The sequence below is a fragment of the Aulonocara stuartgranti genome (genome assembly GCF_965226115.1).
Source record: "Aulonocara stuartgranti genome assembly, chromosome: 18".
Lineage (NCBI taxonomy): Eukaryota > Metazoa > Chordata > Actinopteri > Cichliformes > Cichlidae > Aulonocara > Aulonocara stuartgranti.
The window spans coordinates 34,824,463-34,847,747 of record NC_138954.1 but is presented as its reverse complement, the minus strand read 5'-3'; the positions used below and the strand labels follow the sequence as shown (position 1 = coordinate 34,847,747).

At 41.2% G+C, this 23,285-nt stretch overlaps 1 protein-coding gene across 3 annotated transcripts in view; it reads left to right on the top strand.

The window, feature by feature from the left end:
- LOC309694157 (uncharacterized protein) overlaps positions 1–23,042 on the top strand; it is a 70,386-nt gene extending 47,344 nt beyond the window's left edge. The window contains exons 16-23 of one of the 3 annotated variants that reach the window (XM_082513978.1): positions 3,287–3,578; positions 4,481–4,576; positions 6,214–6,418; positions 6,509–6,593; positions 15,006–15,218; positions 16,553–18,457; positions 19,291–19,413; positions 21,248–23,042. In XM_082513978.1, the coding sequence (XP_082370104.1) occupies positions 3,287–3,578; positions 4,481–4,576; positions 6,214–6,418; positions 6,509–6,593; positions 15,006–15,218; positions 16,553–18,457; positions 19,291–19,413; positions 21,248–21,274 (2,946 nt within the window). In that variant the 3' untranslated portion in view covers positions 21,275–23,042. The other 2 variants (XM_082513977.1, XM_082513976.1) reach the window with 2 other exon arrangements.
- Positions 23,043–23,285: the final 243 nt, after the last annotated feature.

The following is a 23,285-nucleotide window of genomic DNA, read 5'->3' as shown; positions in this document are numbered from 1 at the left end:
GCCGCTGGTTTCCTCTTTCTGGTGCAAAGTGAGACAAAAACAAAGAAGAGAGAAAAGCCGATCAGCTGATCATTTATCAGTTTCATGATTGAAGTAGCAGCAGGAGAGGGAGAGAGAGAGAGGCGGTCGCTCCATATATCGGTTGTTAAACGTAACGTGGGAATGCTTTACAAACATTCAGAGATGAACTTACACACTTGTTTTACTTCTCTCTGGGATCACTTTGTCGGAGATGAAATGGTAGTGAGGCTACAAATGCTCAACCAGACCGCCGACAGGTCTCGCACGCCACAGCCGTTCTATCACGTGACGCATACTGCTCCGACGTGCTATGGTTATGAGCCGAGTTAGGCCATGTCGCAAGTTTTCTGAGGTGCTTTTTTGATATTTAATGGATCGGATTACATTTTTTATTTCTCTCCGATATCCGATTCAGTAATTTACGTCAGTATCAGACCGATACCGATACTTAATATCGGATCGGTCCATCTCTATCACAAACGCTGTCCATCTAATCTGACTGAGCTGGAGCTGTTTCAAAGAAGAATGGGCAAAGATTTCAGTCTGTAGATGTGCAAAGCTGGTAGAGACAGACCCTAAAAGACTGGCAGCTGGAACTGCAGCAAAAGCTGGTTCTACATAGTATTGACTCAGGGGGCTGAATAATTACGCACACCCCACTTTGCAGTTATTTATTTGGGAAAATGTTTGGAATCATGTATGATTTTCGTTCCACTTCTCACGTGTGCACCACTTTGTGTTGGTCTTTGTGGAATTCCAATAAAATAGATTCATGTTTGTGGCTGTAATGTGACAAAATGTGGGAAAGTTCAAGGGGGCCGAATATTTTTGCAAGCCACTGTATCATGTCATCTCAGGTCACTCCCCTGTCACATTAACCTAAAACATCTAAAATGCAACTAGACCGCAGCAAATATGGAGGCTTAACCCTCTATTGTTACGCGAGAAGGATTTTCATGAATATTTAGAAACACAGATCTCTCCGTATTGATGGAACTGGCAACTCAGAAACTAAGCCTGCTACACTTTGGGAGCCTATTTAAGCGATGCTATTATCTCTTTTGAATCAGCCAGAAGGAAGAGAAACCGGGCTAAGCTCCTGGACTTGGACAAACAAATTAAAGATTTGGATAAAGAGAAAGCCTAAACGCCATCCATCCTGCTACATAAGAGAATACTGTCTTTAAAATATGAATATAATAATCTACTCTCAGCAAAAATCAGTAAAATCTTTTTGTACACCAAGCAGATATACTTTGAGCTTTGAATTTAGTGAGATTTTGTGCCCATACCTGCATAAAACATTTGCTCAAACTCTAGTAGATAAAGTCTTCCCTCCCACCGTTACAGAGGCAATTATAACTGTTATTTGTAAAATAGGTAGGAATGCTGGTTCTTATCGTCCCATCTACTTGCTAAACCTGGATGGGAAAGTATTCTCTAAAGTACTTGCCAATATATTAAGCCCCCTTTAGTACACCCAGATCAAACTGGATTTATACCCCAGAGAAATTCATCTTTTAATCTCAGGCTAATATTTAACATTACTTACTCCACTGCCAGACCTAAAGAAGAGTTGGCAGTTTTGGCAGTCGACGCTGAGAAGGCATTAGACCAGATCGAATGGCCCTATTTGTTCAAAATATTAGAAAGATTTAAATTGAGTAAGAAATGTATGTCGATGGTGGAGTTGCTTTATGTCAGTCCTCATGCTCGCGTTCTTACCAGCCAGATTCTATCACCATCCTTTGGCTTATGCAGAGGGACAAAGCAGGGATGCCCTCTCCCCACTGATATTTGCCTTGGCAATAGAGCCCTTTGCTGAAAGCATACGCAAAGATCCAACTATTTTTGGTTGTAATACTGATACAACTACTAATAAAATCTCACTCTATGCAGATGATGTGTTATTATATATTTTTATATATCACCCAACCAGGAAAGACTATTCCTGCCATATTAGACAAAATTAAGTTCTTTGGGTCTTTGGATACAGGATAAATCTGAATAAAAGTGAACTAATGCCGATACATGTGAGCAACCCCTCATGGCTGCAAAACCTCCCATTCAGTATAGCTTATGCAAAGCTCACTTATCTGGGTATTCAGGTTACAAAAAGCAATCCCTCTCTATTAAAATCTAACTTCTCTCCCTTAATATCTGAGCTTCAGTCAAGTATACAGTTCTGGAATACGCTTCCTATATCACTCATTGGCAGAGTTAATGCTATAAAGATGATAGTTTTGCCCAAGTGGTTGCACTTATTTCCCAATCTCCCTGTGTTCCTTCCTAAAACATTTTTTAAAAACCTAAATTCACTCATCTTACCTTTTTAATGGGGCAATAAAACACACAGAATTGCTGGGAAACATCTTTGCAAGTCTAAAAAGCAGGGAGGGTTAGCGCTTCCGAATCTCCTGTTTTATTACTGGGCTTCGCATATAAAATTCATGACGTACTGGTTAGTTGACAACGGCAACCCCCTCACATGGTTGCAACTGGAGCTGGAAGCTTGTCAGCCTTACTGTATAGAAGCTATACTGCTGTCTCCCCTGCCCATTGATAAGTCTATATATGACGTATTCTTAAGCAGATTAAACTACACTTTGATTTGAAGTCTCTATCACCTATTACACCTATTGTAGGGAATCCATCTTTTAAACCGTCTATTCTAGACAATACATTTAGACTTTGGAAACAGGCCTTTGCACAATCAGCAATCTGATTTTTGGCTTCTCATTATGACAAGCTAGCTGGACAGCTGGGACTGGGGTTGTGGGCGTGTGGGAGGGTATTGTACCATGTTATGTTACGTTTTGTTATATTTTGTTATGCTATGTGGTGTTAATGTACAAAAACAGAGCAACTATCTCATGCTGTAAATTCCATTGTCATACAGACAATTGCTCAATAAATATATCCTGGAAAAAATTGCATATATCTGTTGCCATCAGCATGTTCAAAGTTTTAGAGGTTTCTACACATGTCAGGGATAATGTAGAGTTCCAACCCACCTGACCCGCCTCGCCTCATCCCGGGCTGTGTTATCCCTACTGTCATGATATCACAAGCACTGGCTTTTTTTCTGGGGTTGGGGGATATTTAGGTCGTATTTAGAAATCGTTTCCAATCTGTTTTAGAGTAATTGTTGTCAGTCTGGTTCAGACCACGATTGTCTGTCTAAACTGCATTCTTGTGGTATTTTAAAAAAGCTCTCATTCAGTTTTGTGCCTAGTTTGAAACAAACTTTCACTATTCTCCACAGACAACAGAGAAACAAACTCAAGGGGGCGGCCTCAGTGGAAAAGCCAGCTGTATGGGTCAGTCCAGTCCCAGCCGAGTGAAACAACCGGCCACCTTCAATTCTAGCCACACTCAACCTCCCAGCACCAGTATCGGCTTTAACCAGGTCCTACAAGAGGTCCAGGCCAGCGTAATGGAGTCTATCCCTAGTTTGGATGTGTCAGAATTCAGAGTGAACAATTCTGCCTCACAACATACAGCTCGACTTGCATCGAAATCAGAACAGAACACACCTCTGAACCTGACACTGCAAGGTAGAGTCCCTCAATGCTTCTCATGCAGTTTGTTCTTTGTTTTGTTTTTCTTTTTTTGGGGGGGGGGGGGGGGGGGGGGTTGCGGTCCTGTCCAGCACTCTAACAATCAGAATTATTGTCTATAGGCACAAAAAATGCCCAACAGATTTATTTTCCCAAGTGGATCAATACAGCTTTTCCTATACTGGTCCACTTGATTATCATAGTTTATTCACTCTATATTATTGATGTATTTATTTTTTTACTTTTAAGTTATTACAATCAGAATGGACATTACTGGGAGACGGGAAAGAGAAAGACAAAGAGAAGAAAAGTTGGAAAGAGACTCAACAGAAAGAGAGGGAAAGAAAAAGACAGGAGACGAGAGCCAGAGAGAAACGACACTAAAAATCTGTTTGATCGCCTGCTGAAAAACAAACAACAAGCAAAAAGAGAACAACACAGTAAATAATAAATATTGAATGTTACTGACCGGCACACAAGACTGACAACGCACAATATGTTTAGAGGCAGCAGCCAACCAAGATAGTGTGTGTCTGTGAGGGAGGGGCTAGAGCCAGCTCCCCCGCTGGCCTATTATTATAACCCTGTTATAACTGTTTTGGGTTTTTTTGCCAATCAGCACTGTATAGTGTCATAATTATGTTAAGGCATGCATGAAACCCTTTGTTGTTGTGTTTAAATTCAACAGTTCTTAACTTTTCACTTCAAATATTTTTGTATTTGACCATGGGACTCGTGTCTGGCTGCCCAAAACAATATGAAACATTATGGCTTCAATAATCAGTCTCTAATGGTGAACTATAATAACTTTCACAGTATTACCACTAAAGTAATGGTAAAGTGGTAGTGTGGTTGTGACCAGCTAATACTGATACTTTGTGTTTGTGCTAAAATCTCAGGGGAGGATCAGGCACTCGTGTTTGCCACCCAGCAAGACACACCTTCCAAACAAAGTGATCAAGGGGACTCCACTGATTTAAAACCCCCAAACACAGGTATGACTCCAGTTTGAAGAAAGATATCACCTTAGATATCACCTCCTTGTAGTACGTTAATACAGCTCTTTTCATTCTTATCAAGGTCATTTACACTGCTCAAAAAGATACTGATATGGATATATAATGTGTTAGAAACAAAAGGATGCTGCAGTGTTTGATGGAAATTAAAATAATCAATATAAAGAGGACTGAATTCAAAGACACCTCGAAAATCACAGTCAAAAAATGATTTGGCACAGTAGTTACAGCAACTCAAGATGGTACTCAATAGTTATTATGGTCCCCACATGCTTATATACATGATTGACAACATTGGTGCTCCAAATGAGAAGACAGATGTTGTACAGGATTTAACACAGGCAGGCACAGAGGCAGGTCAATCAATTCCTTCAAACTCAGGAACTGCCACCATACTCTTACATGAAGCTGGGCATTGTTGGGCACCATGAGGAACCCAGAAACCCCAGCACCAGCACATGGTCTCCCCAGACTGCCACTGACCCACCAAAAAACTGGTCATGTTGAGCGATGTTACAGGCAGCATAACATTCTTCTTTGCTAAAGAACCTTGACCTTGACCTGTGAACCTTTTGCATCTGTCACATGTGCTCAGGGTGAACCTGCTCGTCTGTGAAAAGCAGCTGTGGTGCAGCTGCCAGTTATTATTCTTTTTAAAATGTCAGTCGGGCTCCACAGCGCTGGGCAATAAGCACAGTAGCGAATGTCGGGTCCTCAGGCCACCTTCATGAGGTCTGTTTCTGATTGTTTGATCAGAGACATTCACACCAGTGGCCTGATGGAGGTCATTTTGTAACTTTGTCAGCACTCACGCTATTCCTTGCTGACCTTGCTGATGGGTTAAGGATTTTCGACGGACCCCTCCTTCTCTCATAGGGTAACTGCCTGTCTCATGGAATCCCCTCCATGCTCTTGAGACTCTGCTGAAAGACACTCCTGGAGGAGTTGGACTACCTTTGTGACTTCTGTAGGGTCCAAGTATCACCTTGTGGCACCAGTAGGCACACTGACTCTAGCCAAATGCAAAACTACTGAAACAACAGTCAGAAAAGATGAGGAGAGGAAAAATGTCAGTGGCTTCCACCTATAATACTAAGTGCAATAATCCTTTCTGTCATCGTTGTATTTTTACTCAGTTGTATATAGTATTTGTATTTGTATTCTATTTTTATCTTATTGTATATTTATTTTATTTTATTCTACTGTATATAGTATTTTATTTTATTCTATTCTGTACAGTTGTGTACTGTATTTATTCTTATTGTATTCTAATTTTTGCCTCATAACTTTTGCACTGTCCACTTCCTGCTGTGACAAAACAAATTTCCCACGTGTGGGACTAATAAAGGTTCTCTTATCTTATCTTATCTTATAAAACCTTTCCTGTTTTGGGAGTTGTCTCACAGTTGTCCCTCTAGTGCACATGTTGTTAATTTCATTCATTGTTCCTTTAAGTGAGCAGAGTAGCTTCTCAAAGCAGTTTCAAGATCATCTTGAATGGCATCATGATGAAACCAGGCTGATTAAACATTTCAAAATAGGCAGACATTAATCTACTTTCTTTGTCATTTATATGAAAGACAGTTTATTAAATGACAGCATTGTGATGTGTTTAGCTCCAGCAGCAGTGTCACAGCTTCCTGCAGCCGCTGTGGACCTTCAGTCATCGGTTGGTCTTTCAGCTACCTCATCAGCTTCTCCTGGTGCCAAGTGCAGCAGCCGGCCACAGGTGGAAAAACCACGCCGCTCCAGCTTAGACAAGGAGATGAAGCACAGTCCAGACAGGGCAGGCAAGAGCCCTCCTCCTCCTCCTCCACGGAGGTCAGTTGATCACTGAGCATCAGGAAGGACTTTCTACTGGTTAAAATCACAATTCACCTAATATTTGTATTTGTTTTATTGTCTTCTCAGAATCCATGCTGTCACTTCAGGTCTCACAACAGGAAGGTCAGGAGAGGTGGTCTTTGTAACTAGGAAAGAGCCTGTTGGAGCCCAGGTTTGTTGTGCCTTCAGCTAAGACAGGTGTACCATGGACACTTCCAGTCTGGCCCGTCACCCTCCTGACATGAATAACTTTACACGCTAACTATTGCCAAGTGGAAGTACATTATACATTTTCCCACAAAAATACTTTCTTAAAATACTATCTTTTGTTTTTGAAATGTTTTACATTATATAAAGAAGAGTCACAATAAAGAACAAGCTAGGAGAAAAGAATGAAAACAACCTGAACACTATTTTGTTGGAGGGATTCACTCATCCACATTAAATTCAGGTGTTCCAATCACTTCCGTGGCCACAGGTATTTAGAATCAAGCACCAAGCAGACTTGTGCAAAAGCACTACAAACATTTCTGAAGCTTTATATCACAAGTACAATGTAAAGTGTTGGATGCAGTACTCTTTTTTTTTTTTGACAACTTTATTTATGATCTTCCAATATGACAAAAGTACAGAAAAATACAACTCAAATTGTGATTACAAACACAGCCATTGTGAAACCGGTTGCGCCACACAGTGCAAACCAGTTGGATGCAGGAAAACGTATAATCTATGGGCACAAACAAATAAAAACTACCATGTGAACAAGGCAAAAAAACAACAACAACAACAACACCCCCCCCCCCCCCCCCCCCCCCCACAAAACCCACCAAAGAACAAAACAAACAAAAATAGAATAGAATAAATACATAAATAAAAGGGGGGCTGCATTGTGCGCAGTTCTTTTTGGCTTGCTACAGATAGTAGGTGGGTTTAAAGAAAGAAAGAGAAAAAACCCCAAACACACATAAAAGCAGTAATACATCATACTTCAGTAAATGACGACTTCTCCACATATTCAACAAAGGATGACCAGGTTTTGTAGTATTTACTTTGAGACCCTCTCAAACTGTATCTCAGATGCTCTATCTGCAAGCACCTCATCACCTCTCTCACCCACTGAACAAACACTGGCGGACCTGAATCCTTCAATTTAAGAAGAATTAGCCTGCGTGCCAGGACAGATGAGAAAGCCACTGCATTCATTTGATAAGAAGTTATCCCGTGGTGGTTTGGGAGTACACCAAAGACTGCTGTCATCGGATTGGGATCAATTGTTTTCCCACACACATATAAAATAACCTTACAAACGAATTCCCAGAACCGGTTCAAATCAGAGCAGGTCCAGAACATATGGCTCATAGTGGCGGGTGATTGCTTGCACCTCGGACATCTATCATCAGAGGTATTGTATATTTTGGCTAGTTTAGCTTTGGTTAGGTATGCCCGGTGAAGAATTTTAAACTGTATTATACAATGCCGTATACAGATTGAGGATTCATGCATCCTGCTCACACTAAGGTCCCATAGGTCGTCTGGGATCTGGAGGTTTAAGTCCAGCTCCCAGGTGTTTCTGGCTGTGGACACAGTCTGCCTTTATATGCTGCAGTGTGCTATATATTTTAGAGATGTGGCCTCTAGCAATAGATTGAAATTGCAGACAATCCTCAAGTGGACAGTCATTAGGTAGACTTGGATAAGAAGTGAAGTGTTTAACTACAAAGCTACGCGCTTGTAAGTATCTAAAGAAGTGAGTCTTTGGAATTAGTAAGTAAGTAAGTAAAGTTTATTTATATAGCACCTTTCACAGACATATGTCACAAAGTGCTTTACAAGGTAAAGCACTCCAAAATCTTTAGATAATGTTTCAAAGGATAAAAATGACCCTTTAACAAACAGATCAGAGAAGCAGATAATTCCTCTGCTGTACCAAACCTTGAACCCTGCATCGCTCTGAGCTGGTAAAAAAAAAGACGATTTGATGCAATAGGGGAGCAGACAAGTGACCGCCTCAGCCCGAAATGTCGTCGACCCTGAAACCAGACATTGAGAGAGTTCTTAACCACAGGATTTTTAAAATTAACATTGCGACTGACTGGTAGACCTGAACACAGTATTGCAACAGGGGATATGGTGGGATTACCGTCTAGCTCCATAGTGGACCAAGGCGGCCCTCTGCCCTCCCTAAAAGCCCGCATCCAGGTGGATAGTTTCACAATATTGGCAGCCCAACAATAATACATAAAGTTTGGTAGGGCCAGGCTGCCTTCCGACTTAGAACACTGTAACAGGGATTTTCTTGGAACTTTTTTGTCCCAAATAAAAGATGATACGAGTCCGTCTAACTGGGTGAAAAAGGTTTTAGGAAGAAAAAGGGGTATCATCTGGAAGAGGTACATGAATCGAGACTACCATTTAATTGTGTTGACCCGCCCAGCAAGAGAGATGGGTAATGCTGACCAGCGTGCCAAAACCAATTTTGTTTTCTCTAATAAAGGGGTAAAATTTTATTTAAAAAAATCCCGATAAGTGTCTGTGATTTGAATACCCAAATAGGTGAATGAGGAGTGTTCCAGTCTAAACTGAAAGGCTGAGTAGTCAGCCTCCTTTGCCAGACTGTTAATAGGGAACATTGTGCTTTTAGCCAGGTTCAAACTGTAACCAGACAGGCGGCCAAAGGATCCAATGAGGTCCAGAACTGAAGGAATTGATGCCTCCGGATCTGTAATATACAGAAGGAGATCGTCTGCATACAAGGAGCACTTATGAATAGTGATCCCCCTTATTCTGGGGTCCGTTCTCAATGCTGCTGCCAGCGGCTCTATTGCCAGATTGAATAGCAGGGGGCTTAAGGGGCATCCCTGTCGGGTACCTCTATGTACGGAAAAGTATTCTGAAATGGTCTTATTGGTGCAGACTGAAGACAGGGGCGCTGAGTACAGAGTCCTGATCCATGAAATAAAATTAGAACCGAAGCCAAATTTTTTTCAAAACGGAGAACGGATATTGCCAATCCACGCAGTCAAAGCCTTCTCGGCATCCAGTGAGACTATTATCTCGGGGTGATCAACTGAATGGTCAGAATATAGGATATTTAACAGCCGTCTGATATTGAAATATAACTGGTGGTTGACTATAAAGCCTGTTTGGTCCTCATGTATAATAGAAGGTACTACCTTCTCAATACGAAGTGCAAGAGCTTTTGTGAGGATCTTATAATCCACATTCAGTAGACTAATGGGGCGATAGGATCCACATTTTTGAGGGTCCTTGTCTTTTTTGAGTATTAAAGAGACAGTGGCTTGGGACAGAGTTTGAGGCAACATGCTTGTTGCCTGAATTTCTGAAAAAACCTCAGACAGTAAAGAAACTAACTTGCCAGCAAAGCATTTATAGAAATCACACGAGAAGCCGTCTGGGCCCGGTGCCTTGCCATTTTACAAGGAATTAACTGCCTGCAATATTTCCGCAGAGGTAATAGGTCTTTCTAGTAGCTCACGTTGGTCTGGGTTAATAGTGGGAGTATCTATGTTCCTCAAAAAGGAATCCAAGTCAGCCTCTGAATAATCAGTGCGGGAAGTATAGAGATCCTGATAAAATAACTTGAAAGCAGCATTAATTCCGTCAGGGTGTGTTACCACCTGACCGGAGTCTAACTGTATGTTGGGTATAGACTGAGCTGCGGCGGATTGACGAAGCTGATGCGAAAGATATCTACCTGCTTTTTCACCATGCTCGTATTTATGATGTCTTGATCTAAGTAGGAGCTTCTCAGTTTCTTTAATTGAGAGGGTGTCAAATTCAGACTGCAGCAGTACCTTCTGCTTATATAAATCAGCGGTTGGACAGGTAGCATATTGTGTGTCAATGTTAGCTATGAGCTCTGTCAGCTCTCAGAGCCGTTTGTTTTGCTTTTTATTCTTATAAGACGAAAAAGAAATAATTTGGCCCCGCAGATATGCTTTTAGCGACTCCCAAATTATAGATTTTGAAACATCTGGAGTGTTATTTGTTTCTAGAAAAAGCTCGATGTGGTGTTCAATGAACTTGCAAAACTCCTCATCTGACATTAATGCTGAGTCAAATTTCCAGAACCGCTGCCTTGCGCACACGTTTGGATATGCGATATCAACCTGCACTGGTGCATGATCAGAAATTACAATTACATGATATTTACACATAGTGACCCTTGGGATAATAATAAAATATCCAGAAGGAAATAATCAATCCTGGAATACGAATGATGCACGGGGGAGAAGAAGGAATCGTATTTTGCTAAGGGCTCAGTGATACGCAGTGGATCTGAAATGCCATAGTTTTGAAGAAATGTGTTCAGAACGGACACTGATCTGGAGGTCCCAGTAGACTGACGCGGCTTAGACCTGTCAAGGTTGGGATCGAATACCAGATTCAGATCCCCGCCCATAATCAGGTGATGCGTATTGAAGTCTGGCAGCAGGCCAATTAGTTTTATAAAAAATTGTGGATTGTCCCAAGTTGGTGCATAAGTATTTACCAAGATAACTGGAGTGTTGTGGAGCTTACAAGTAACTATCAGAAAGCGACCATTCACATCACATTTTACATTTGAGGTGATGAAGGGAAAATTTTTCCTAACAAGAATGGCAACCCCCGCGATTTAAATCCAGAATGGTAGACCTGGGAAACCCAACTTTGTGTCAGCCTCTTGCTTTGCATGGAACACAGATGTGTCTCCTGTAGAAAGACAATGTCTGGTTTGAAAGTTGACACATGAGTGAATATCCTTTTGCATTTTCTAAAATTATTTAGGCCTTTCACATTCCATGTAATAAATTTAGTAGAATCAGGTGTAGTTGCAGCACTTTTGGTTACACAGTTGGCTATATTCACACTTTCAAGACAATCATGACAGGCAAGCTGAACAATAATTTGGGGTAAGTATACGCACAAAACTGCAGCCAACAAGAAAAAAAGAAATTAAAAAAATAAAAAAAAACAAAAGAGCAAAAGTAAAAACCCAGAGTAACTATAAACGCAACTCCCACAAATCGGGAGCAAACTACGCCCTGCCCCCCAAAAGAGCTTATATCCCCCGCTCTTTTTCTTTCCCTCCTTCTTTCTCTCTTTTCTTCTCCCCAGTCAAGTCTGTCCCGTGCTCAGCAAATGAAAATGAAATAAACAATAAAAGCAAAGGTGAATCAAATAGACCAATACGGAAGGCTGGGATGGTCCATTTGGTACAGTAAAGCAGTTGGGCATCTTTCTTTGCCTTTAGACAATAATTCTGATGGCAAAAGATCCAAACGGGACAGACAAAAACAAAAACAAAAAGAGCTTATATCCAACATGTCTCTTCACTCCCCAAATACAAAAGTTGCCCCTAGCAGGGAACGCCAACTATGACCCAGTTGTTAGCCATCTGGCAGATTGGAAAGGCACACGTGACTTCTCTTGGTCGATTACTTCACTCAGTGATAAACAATTATTTGCAGACCTATTAAATTATGAAAGAAGCAAAAGTTCAAACCTCTCTAAAGTGCAGTCTGAGTCAGTGAACAATAGAGAGTCAAAAAGCAACTGAGGTCGCACAGTCCACTCAGCCCGTGTCTTGATTCCCACACACAGCCAAGATGCGATTCCTGACGTAGTCTTTAGCAGCCGTTGGATTGGTGAATATTTCCTCACCAAGAGGAGAAGAAATCCTCAGCTTCGCTGGGTATAGCATCCGGAATCTCACACCCCGACATCCGCGCAGTAGATCTTTAACTTCTTTAAAGGCCCCCCGTCTCTTCGCGACTGCAGATGGCAGGTCCGGGAAAATTAGGATTTTGACTCCATCATGCGTCAGGGGACTGTTTACCTCCTCCTTTTCTTGAACGTAATGAAATTTGACAATAAGTGGCCTGGGTCTCTGGTCTCTCGCAGGGATGGGCTGGAGGCTGCGATGTGCCCGATCCAGTGTCGGAGCGGTATCCAGGGCCAAAACCTCCTTTAGTAGCTGGGCCACAGAGTTGACAGAGTGCGTCCCAGTCTCAAAGTGCTCTCTCACGCCAAATATTCGAATGTTGCATCTGCGCTGTCTCCCCTCAAGGTCTTTGGTGTTGTCCGAAAGAGCTGACACAATTTCTTTCAGATCGTGAACTTGCTTCTCCAAGTCCACAGCCCGGTCCGAATACGTGTTTGCATCTTCTTCCAGGCTAGTTAGCCAGCTATGGTGGTCAGTGCAGGTAGTTGCTAGAGCATCAATCTTAGCACAAAGTTCAGTCCGCACTTCATCTATTTGGTCAGAAACATTGCTGCAAAGCGAATCGATCAGCTCATTGAGAGCTTGGCACTTGGTCTCGACTTTTGCTTCCAGCGTAGAAATTTTGGCGACTACATTCTTCTCCAAGTTAGCCATGGCAGCCATTAGCGCGGCCGTGTCCGGGGATGTAGCATTGCTATCAATTGCCTTGGCTCCATCAGTCTTTCTGGTGTTTTTGGACCCTGACATTGTTGTAAAGTTCCCTTGGGCGATGCGCACATTTGCAGTGGTAACTCAGCTGATGACCGATAACGCGTTAGTGCCCAATGTCACAGTATTTATATGAAAAAATAGCGTATCCCCACAGAGCAACTCAGCCACGCGTCTTTACATGTCGCTGCTCCTACGTCAACCCCCGCCACCACTGTACTCTTGAGCAGACGTGTTCTCTGGAGTGACAAATCATGCTTCTCCATCTGGCAATCTGATGGAGGAGCCTGGGTTTGGTGGTTTCCAGGAGAACAGTGTAAAGTTTAGTGAAGGGTTGTTTTTCAGGTGCTGGGCTAAATCCCTTAGTTCGCGTGACAGGAAGTCTTAATGCTTCAGCATACCAAGACATTTTCATCCTCCAAACTTGTGGGAACATCTTCCCGTTCAAACATGACTGCACACCAGTGCACAAAGCAACATCCATTAAGCCATGGCTGCAGAAGTTTGATGTGTGGCCTCACAGAATCCTGACCTCAACCCGATAGAACACCTTTGGGATGAATTAGAGCGGAGACTTCTCATCCAACGTCAGTGTCTGACCTGCAATTCTGAAAGAATAGTCAAAATTCCCCATAAAAAAGAGTTCGATTCAATTCAGTTGCCTCAGGGTGGTTTATAATGTAAGGTAAAGACTAAGGTAACACAAAGAAAACGCATGTAACCCCAACAAGGAAGGAAAAACTCCAGTTTAACAGGAAGAAACCAGGCTCAGGGAAGGGCAACTAGCTGCCGCAACTGGTTGGGGTGAGAGAAAGGAGACAAGTCATAAAACGTGCCCTGGAAGAGAGCCAGAGATTAATAATAACTCATAATTAAATGCAGTGTGAGTGAGAGAAGGAGAAATGCTCAGTGCATCATGGAAAGCCCACAGCAGCCTAAGTCTATTGTAGCATAACTAAGGGAGGATTCAGGGTCACCTGATCCAGCCTGAACTATAAGCTTTGTGAAAAAGGAAAGCCTTAAGCCTAGTCTTAAAAGCAGAGAGGGTGTCTGTCTTGGGTCTGCGCTTCCACAGGCCCCGCTGGTTTAGAAACTTATTTCCGTTAACAAAGCAAGGAAGCAAGACGAACAGCTTTAACTGGTTTTACTTGCTAGCAAGGGAGGCTGGTCGGAACCAGGCTCTTGGAGCTGAACGCTCCTCACCCGCCTCCTAGCCAGCATCAAATAAAGCAGCCTTCCTTGCTGCCTTTAACTGAAAACAGTTACAGTACACACAAGCACCACCCATTGTAAACCCCCCCTATGGTTCTAAAGGATAAGATACTATGTGTGTATGTGTGTGCACGTGTAAGCACGTGTGTGTGTGTGTGTGTGTGTGTGTGTGTGTGTGTGTGCACGTGTAAGCACGTGTGTGTGTGTGTGTGTGTGTGTGTGTGTGTGTGTGTATGCGCGAGAATGTGTGTGTGTGTGTATGTGTAGGTGCACGTGAGTGTGTGTTTGTGTTTGGAGGTGCGTTTGTGTGACCTCCTGCCCACAAAAGGGTCATAAAAGCAGGAAGTTTACTAAACAAGAAAAAATCTTCACATAGGATGTCCTATAATAAAACACTGCAGCCTCCCCCACCAACAGACTGGCTGGGGAGGGAGTCAGAAACAAAGGAATGTCTTTGATCATACAGTTTGAACCAAGACTTACAAATTTAAGTAACACACTGACAACATTTAACAATTTGACTCCAACAGTCTGTCTCCCAAACAGACAATCTAAGCAACAAATAAGCACTTTCTTTTTAGTTCTTCACACTTAACATTGAAACACTGCACTATGTTCAAAAGAGTAACTGAGTAAATAAATCAAACCACAGATTAATTTTAGTACAACAAACCCTGAAGTTAGAGCGACAGTTGTATGTTTTTTATTAGTAGTAGTTTATTACTAGTGTCTGTGTTAGCCCTTTGGCGAACTGGTCAGGGTGACAAAATGTTAAACCTATGACTTCAAATTGTAGTTTAATTAATGTTACACATCCTTTCACAACAGCCAACAGCGCATTCTTGTTTAAAAAAGATGAAGTGACTCCAATGGTTTTAGACAATGAGCTTTCTCAGTGACAGAAGACACCTAAATTCATTCTGTTCTGTGTTTCACAAGCAGTCTGCACAGGATGAAGATGATAAAGGAAAAGAGCTACCTCTAGTTCCTCAGCTCAAACCTCCACGACAGCCACCAGAGGTCAAACACAAATCCCAGATGTGCACTGCTGCACATCTGGCTATATCCACCTCTGCCCCTGCTGCAGTGTCAGCACAAAGACAAGAGGGGGAGGAGGAAGAGGAAGAGGAGAAAGTCTTGAAAGAACTGCAGGTATACTAAATAAATAGTTATTTTTAAGATAAAATTTTTAATCTGAAGAAAACACCAGGTTGCTAATACTGAGATGAGCCTATGGAAAGCTAAATCTAACAGTTAAAAATCCAGGTTTGTGTTTTAGTTTAGCCTGCCCTAAGTGGACTAAACATGCTTCTGCTTTGACTAATAATTTCAGGATTTTCTCTGCTTTTAACTGACAAAAGCTGAACTTTAATTGTTTTCCTGTTAATGATGAATTTGTCATGACAAACAAACATTAAACCTGTTTCAGAAAAATAAATTTCCAGTGAGCATCACTGGACAGTGTTCTGCTGTATTTGCTGTAAGATACTGATTTTTGTAGTTAGAGATGGACACTGTGTAAACATATGGGGTGGCTGTAGCTCAGGAGGTAGAGCAGATCATTTACTATTCAGTGGTTCAGTCCCTGACTCCTCTGATGCATCCCTCCAAGTGTGAATGTTAGCTTGAAAGCACTTAAGCCTAAAAACGTGCTTGTATGAATGGGTCAATGAGGCATGTTGTGTTTTCAGTGCTCAGGTAGAGTAAAAGCTCTTTATAAGAACCAGTCCATTTACTTTACCATTTGTCATTATGTGCAATGTGAAATATTGTTACAATATAGAGGTTGGCCTTTATGTGTTTTTTGTTAGCTCTGGTTTAACTCATCTGGAAGTTTGTTACATTCTCATGTAATTCTGTTTAAATCGTGGCTGAAATGAACTGTTTGCATTATATTCCTGTCACTTTGATTTTTTAATTTCCTATTACAAAAACAAGAAGAAAAAAAAGATTACAGTGAGGAATTAGGAGTAAAATGAAGTTTTAGTTTTTCTTAGCCCATATGAGAAGGTTCCTTTCTTCATAAACATGCTGCCCGTGCTGTTCGTGCTCTGTACCTACCTTTTTGGAAAAATAAACTGTAGCTGTTCGCGTTCTTTGACTCTTCAAATAATTAATTTCCTTTTAAACTGGGATCAAACTTTCTTTCACCCTTAAACCATTTATTGCTAAACACAGAGTTGTGGGTTTTTTCATATCAGTTTATGGGTTAAATATGGTGGTGGCAGCACCATGCATCGCAATAGAGGATTAGTGTGCCAAAGCCTTCTCTAAGGAAAAAAAGTCATTTATTCTGTCTCAAGAGCTATTCAAAAAATCATCATTGTCATATATCGGCTCTGATCATTGCTGTATTACATTTAAAGTAAAATAATGAATGATTGTACTGAGAAAACATGGATGTAAATTTAAAGTAATTATTGTGCAGAAAAGGCGAAATATGTACTGTTTCTGTTGTTGTTTCATTTTACCTTTTCTGTTCATAGGTGACAGAACTGACAAATAAGAATCACTCATCAGTTGGAAATAAACAAAATGTAAAAAAGGAGAGGACGTCTCTAAACTCACAAGTAGCTAATGAGTTAGCAACATGTGACCAACAGTCAGACCCTCAGCTGTGCTTTACAAATGACTACCCTCTCATAGCAGCAGCTGGACTAAAAGCAAACAGAGAAGGTGGGGAAAACAGTCTCACTGAGAACAAAGTGGAGACGGTAATTGAACAAGTGCCTTCTTGTCCAACAGTAAAGGATGTGGAGATATTTCCACTGGGAACTTTAAAAGATGTTAAACGTTTCCAGACTGATGAGGAGGAGCCAACATCAAGTCAGGACAAAGATATAAAACTAGATGAACTTAGAGTAGGAAGAGTTTCACAGAAAGAAAATGTCAGAACTCCTAATCAAGTGAAAGAGTTTGTTGGACAGGTATCGTCGCCAGCCACAAAAGAAAAGAAGGTCAAGGTTACAACAGTTGTTACTCTACAGAAAGAAAACATTCAAGGATGTGCCAAAAGTCCCAAAGACATGAATGAAACCGCCAAAGAAGCGTCAGAGAAGAAGTCCAATGTGATGGTGGTTCTAACTTTAGAATCCAGTGAAAACGAGAGGACATCAGGTCCACCAGTCCAGCAGAATGCATCACTGAGGCCTGACCAGGAGTGTGTAACTTCAACCTCCGTTACAAAACCTTCCCCATTGTCACCCATCTTAGATTGTAGTAGCAAGCAGGGGAACCGGGAACAAACAGTAACAGGTAACCAGCTGCAATACACAGAAGACGGAGGTAGCCTGAGCTGTGATGAGGCTGGTGAGGGACCGCCCCCTCCACCGCCTCAGATTTGTAAATATAGCCGTATAATCTCCAAGACCAGAGTCAGACCACAGTCCAAAGAGGAAACCTCAGCCAAAATGAATGGCTCTCAAATACAAACAGTATCTGGGGACACCGCTGGTGAGCCCACCTATGTAGGACATGAGAACCATGGTTTTGAGGACGGTAATGATCAGTTTGACAGAAAACCTATTATTGTTTTCTTGAACCAGCCCGTGGACTTTCAGTCGGCCTACAAGCGGCTGTCTACAATCTTTGAAAGTGAGGAAGATACTGGTGGGATTTTTTCTCCAGAGAGCATTTCAGATGAGGAAAAGACAAACCAGGAGGAAGAGGAACAGGGTATTAGAAAAAGTAGTATCACGAATATTAATATGGGATCGCTCACGACAGGAGATGGTCAGAATCCTCCACAAATACAGCATGAAGGACCTTCAACAGATAAAAGCTCCGCTCTTGAAAACCAGGGCCAGACTGAATCACCTTCACTTAAAAAAACTGAGACAAAAAGGAAATTCAAATTCAAGTTCCCTAAAAAAAGACTGACAGCATTTAGCCAGGCTATCAAAACAGGAAACAGGGGCAAACAAGAAGTTGTTGTTGATGAGGAGGAAGTAGCAGCATGTGGCACAACAGTCAAGGAGACCAAGAGCCAGACAAATAAATCGCAGATGTTTAAAATTAATAAAATGGAACAAATGAAGTTGGACGAAAGCAGCGCCTGCGACAGAGACAATATCTCCTCTTATATTAATACCAGACATTCAGAGTCACATAACCGGGTAGAGGAGCTCTGCAAAAATGCGTTCGACTCTATAGACAGTCTCGAGAAGTCGATTAAACAGTTGGAAATCAGTGTGGGGAGTATAACTGCCCCTGCTTCTTTATGTGACTCAGCTGACAAAGCTCAGCTTAAAAGAAAAGTCAAACAAGAACGAGAGAGAAGTCCGTCCAAAAGGTCAGCGACTCAGATCACTAAGGGTCCAAATCCACCTGAGAGTAAGAGAGCCAAACCCCAGACTGCACGCGCCAGCGAAAGAAACGGCATCAAGAAACAGGTCTGATATTCCTCTGCCCAGCTGTTTCACTGCAGTTTGCTGGGATGGTGGTGGGCAGCGTTACCATCTACCTCTGTGTTCTTTGAATTTGTCTTTCACCAGCTTTGAATTCCTCTCACAGACAAATCTTCAAACTACCCAAAATTAACAAGAAAACTGATGCATTTAATCACATCTCCGATGGAAAGTTGTTTTCCTACCATAACCTAGGTTTTCTGAACACAAGTGTGGGTTCTGCATTGCTGTTTGCCTTTTTCTTCTTCGTGTATGCCTTTCAGGGAAATTCTTTGCTGCTGTTGCTGATGTTTGAAAAGGAAAACAGTACTATGTGAGAGGGTGATCCTTAAAAATCCCGACTCTTCTACTGCTTTAGAAGAAGAAGAAGTCAAGATTTTTTCCACTTTAAATGACTCAGTCTTTTAAAACTACTTCAGTAGATACCAAAAATTATTTATAATTCTTTTTACTTTAAAGGCCAGTATGAATACACAGCTTAATTGCTTGTTTTTTTTATCGTAAAAACCAAAAAGAAAGAAAAAATGGCAGCTCCCCTGAGATGGGTCAGTGATTGGCAGCAGCATTGATTTTCATGCATTTTTATTTTTTCTACAGTGTCATTAAATGTCCGATGTCATCTGTAATCTTGATTTATGCTTTAATCTAAAGCTCTTGACTGCTTCTAATTGAATCTTGTAAAAACATTCTGTATCTCCTACATGTTTTTCAGCAACACACAGTATAGTTTTTAGCTTTGACTAGTAAAAGGGCTATATAAATGTAGTTTATCCACCATTGTCTCATACTTATCTTTTGTTTACTTTTGTAAATGGCAGACCTCCAGCAGCACCTCCAGCTCTTCTGCTCTGCGATCTCATGCCAAATCTCACCGTGCCTCTGGATCACCAGAAAAGACTCCTAAGGGCCAGCAGCAGTTCACCCAGAAACAGGCCAGCCAGGTAAATGAAGTTTGAGGACACCTGAGGTTAACAGCTCTGAGTCATTATAGACTAAAGAGGAGTTCATCTAATGTTTCAAGGATTTGTATTCTTGTTTGGTGTTTTTGTTGTTGGTTTTTTGTGTCAACCATCATTATATTCTTCTACAGTTGCACCTCACAGTGCAAAAACATAAATGATAGTTTTATAATAAATATACTGAAGCTTCAATTCAATTCAGTTGTCTCCAACTCAAGTCAATAAACCTATACTTGTAACTATATGGGACAAGAGTCAATATAACTGTGCTATTAGAAAAGCAGAAACCATGCTCTACATGATAGAAATGTAAGCACTGCATGACTCTGGTGCTGTTTCAACCACATCTACCTACCTACTGTGTGTGTAGAGAGAGAGTCCACAAAGTGGTCCAAATGGAGCAGGATAGCTGGGTGCTGTGTAATAATGGACAAGGAAATGACCTTAAATTGAGTTTGATGTTTTGATTGCACTTGTGTGTGTTCTGCAGTGGATTTTTGTCCTGTTCTTCTTTTTTCAGATGTGCGTCGTCCTAAAGTTTCTAGATGTACCCTGTACTGTCAAGATACACTCCCTGTATACATTAGAGATTTAGTGACATCTCCTATATCGAAATTAAACATGTAATGTCTTGAAACTAGACAAATTTGACACTGAAGTTTCTACATCAGTGAGTGAATCTTGACCTGCATGTAACCTGTACAACTATCCTTCATCTGGCAGTGAGTTTTTCTGAGTTCAGAACTCCATTTCTTTAGACGCAAACACATCAGGATTCATCATTTACAGAAATGAATAATTCTGTGGAAACATCTGCCACTGATTCACTTCATGTTTATGGCACGAAGAGGTTTCCCATCCTTTAAGCACTGCATGGATGTTTTACCGTTCTTGTTTAGTGATGCATTGAAAAAGGGCTGCAGCTATTTATTATTTTAGTAATCAAATAATCTATTGATCATTCCATTGATTAATCCGATAGGAAATACTTTTGTATGTACTTAATGAGAAATAATAAATATTCAAAAGAGAAAAAACACAGGTCTTTCAAATAAACTGCTCATTGGTTTCTATTCTAGAAATTAGTTTAACTGCATAAATCTACGGTGGCCCCTAGAGACAAAGAGACAAAGCACTTACAAACTCCAAAACAGAGTGATTTATAAACACATGGTGAGTGAAAAGGGGTGAGAAAGGGAGAAACGCTCAGTGAATCATTAGAAGCCCCCAGCAACCGGTCTACTGCAGCATAACTGATCCAGCTTTGTCAAAAAGGAGCCTAGTCTTAAAAGTAGAGATAGTGTCTGTCTCCTGAATCCAAACTGGAAGCTGGTTCCATAAAAGATGGACCTGAAAACTGAAGGCTCTGCCTCCCATTCTACTTTTAAATATATCAAGTGATGTTCTGTCGTGTGCATGTCACTGCCACTGATTTGTTGTAACCCGCGGTGTGTGTTTGCAGGCTGTCAGCAGAAGCAGTAAAGCATTGTGTTGTTGCTTTGCGTGCTTCTCTGATTAAAGCCTAGCTCGAGGAAACACCCATCTGTCCACTTCTCACTGCCCAGATGCCACTGATGACCTCCAAACCTGTCCTCTTCCTGCTCCTCCACTGCTTCTTCACCTTCAGCCTTCTCTGCCTCCTTCAGATGTGCCTACCTGTCGTTCCTGAACTCTTTGCTGAAAAACTCCTTCAGTTTGTCCATCAGGCTCTTCACCTTGATCCCCCTCTCCATCCTCTTCATTTCCTTCCATTTCCTTGTCCTCACAAAACTTTTATCCCATCTCTGAATCTGAGTCGTCTCCTCCCTTCTTCTAGACACGCCTTGTCAGCACACCACCTTAACATGAGTCCAGCCCACCGTGGGCTTCGCAGCAATGGCAAGTGTCGGCATCGCCTCGTCTTCACCTCCACCTCAGCTAATATTACTCCTCACCCTCCTCCTCTGTCTCGACTTCTTCCCCATTTTCTTCTCCCCCCATCACAGTGACTCAAGGGGCAAAGAGTGTACCAACCCCAGCTCTGCAGGATGTAGCAAGAAACGCACAGGGAGCCAAGCTGTACGTGTGCATGACGGGCACTGTCATGGCTTCAAAGCATACAGACATATCACTGTGTATAATGCATGTATGATGGCATTTAATGGCATCTGGAAACACAAAATCCCTGAACAATATTACTATGAGAGAAAATGCCACACAAGACCACACAGGCCAAAAAAGTAACCGAGAAAAAAAATGTGTCTAAAAAATCCCAAATGCAAAGATAAATAAAAAGTGTCATAAAGATGCCCAGTTGCTTTCTTTCCAAGTGCTACATGTATGATTTTATCCATGCACATAAACAAGCAAATTATTCTCAACGTGTGTTTGTCCCCTAATCACCGTTATCAAAATGTGAGATGACAAGAAATTAAGGTCCAGTGAAGACGGCATTTCTTTAGCTCTTCAGTCCTTCACAGAGAGGTCCAGATGTTAGAACAGTGTGTTAAATTTAACATTCTTCACCAGTCTTCAACCTGTATGTCAAAAATGTAACCAGTAATGTTGAATAAAATTGTCTCCGTATATTAACTTTAATCCATAGATATTTCTTTTACACGATCTCCATGCAGATGTTCTCATGAGCTCAACGACTGCAGATAATCAAGTGAAAATATTTCCCAGCAGATTGTAAATGACTTCAAATCAGCTCGGCTTCACTCGTCCACTGCACTAAATTGCTTAAGTAATTTCATGAACTGAATATAAATGCTAGGGCTAGTTTAGTTCATTAGCATAATATATAACAGGAACACAGGGAATATTTTTAACAGAGTAATTACCTTTATTAATGATGCTCACAACCTAGCAAGGTTTACTTCTAGTGGAGTGTTTGTATACTGCAGGGGCATTTATTAAACCAAATACTTCTTTCAGCCCTGGTGTTTGTCAGTGAATATTTTGATTGTTACTGTAGAAAACATTTTTAAGATATTTTTCCTCTTTGCTGCAAATTTGAAATGCTTAGTTTAAAAAAAATCCTAGCACTTCTTCCTCCTGGAAGAACTGCAAAGATGTCCATAAAGAGTTCACGAGACTTTCAGTGAAAGACAGACGTTGCTATGGTTTAGTCTGCTCCATTGAGTTACCATTCGTTGATAAATCAGCTGAAATCCATTGGACTGGATTGCCCATTGGTTGGGCGCCGTGTTGTTTTTTTTTCTGCCTGTCATATTATCTTCGTCTATGAGTTAACTTCACAACATGCCCACAACATTTACACCCATTGGTCAGTTCTTCAGAAGAGAAATTGAATCGAATAACACACTGTAGTTGCTGTAGTCATCATAATGGAGCCATGGTTTAGTATTTTTCAAAACCATTTTTCCAGAAAGCTTTTCCTGGTGTTTGTTTATGTTACAGCAGAGAGCTTTCTGTTTTGGGGGTTCAATACTGCTGAATATTGAGGTTGTGACTATCAGAGTTTATCCAAAAGACAATCCCATACAGACTGTAAGCTGTTTAAGAATTTAACGTGTAAAACTGTCAGTATAGAGCTTTTATGTAGCTACTGTTAACATGAAGTGCTGTGCAAATGTTTCAGGTATTAAAACTAAACTGTTAAAAACTGATGCCCTGAGTAGGTTTTTTTGCTTGCACTGTACTGTAGCTGGTGCATACTGTGCTCATTTCCATTTGTTTGTAGTGACTCTTGTCAAAATGAATGCACTTAATGTTTTATGATGGCTTTTATTGCACTTTCAAGTATGATCATTAGACCATTATAGGAGTCCAGTGAGAAGAATCACTCGGCTCAAGCAGAAGTAAAGAATGACCACACGGACGCGCCACGTGGTTGAAGAACTAAAGCAAAA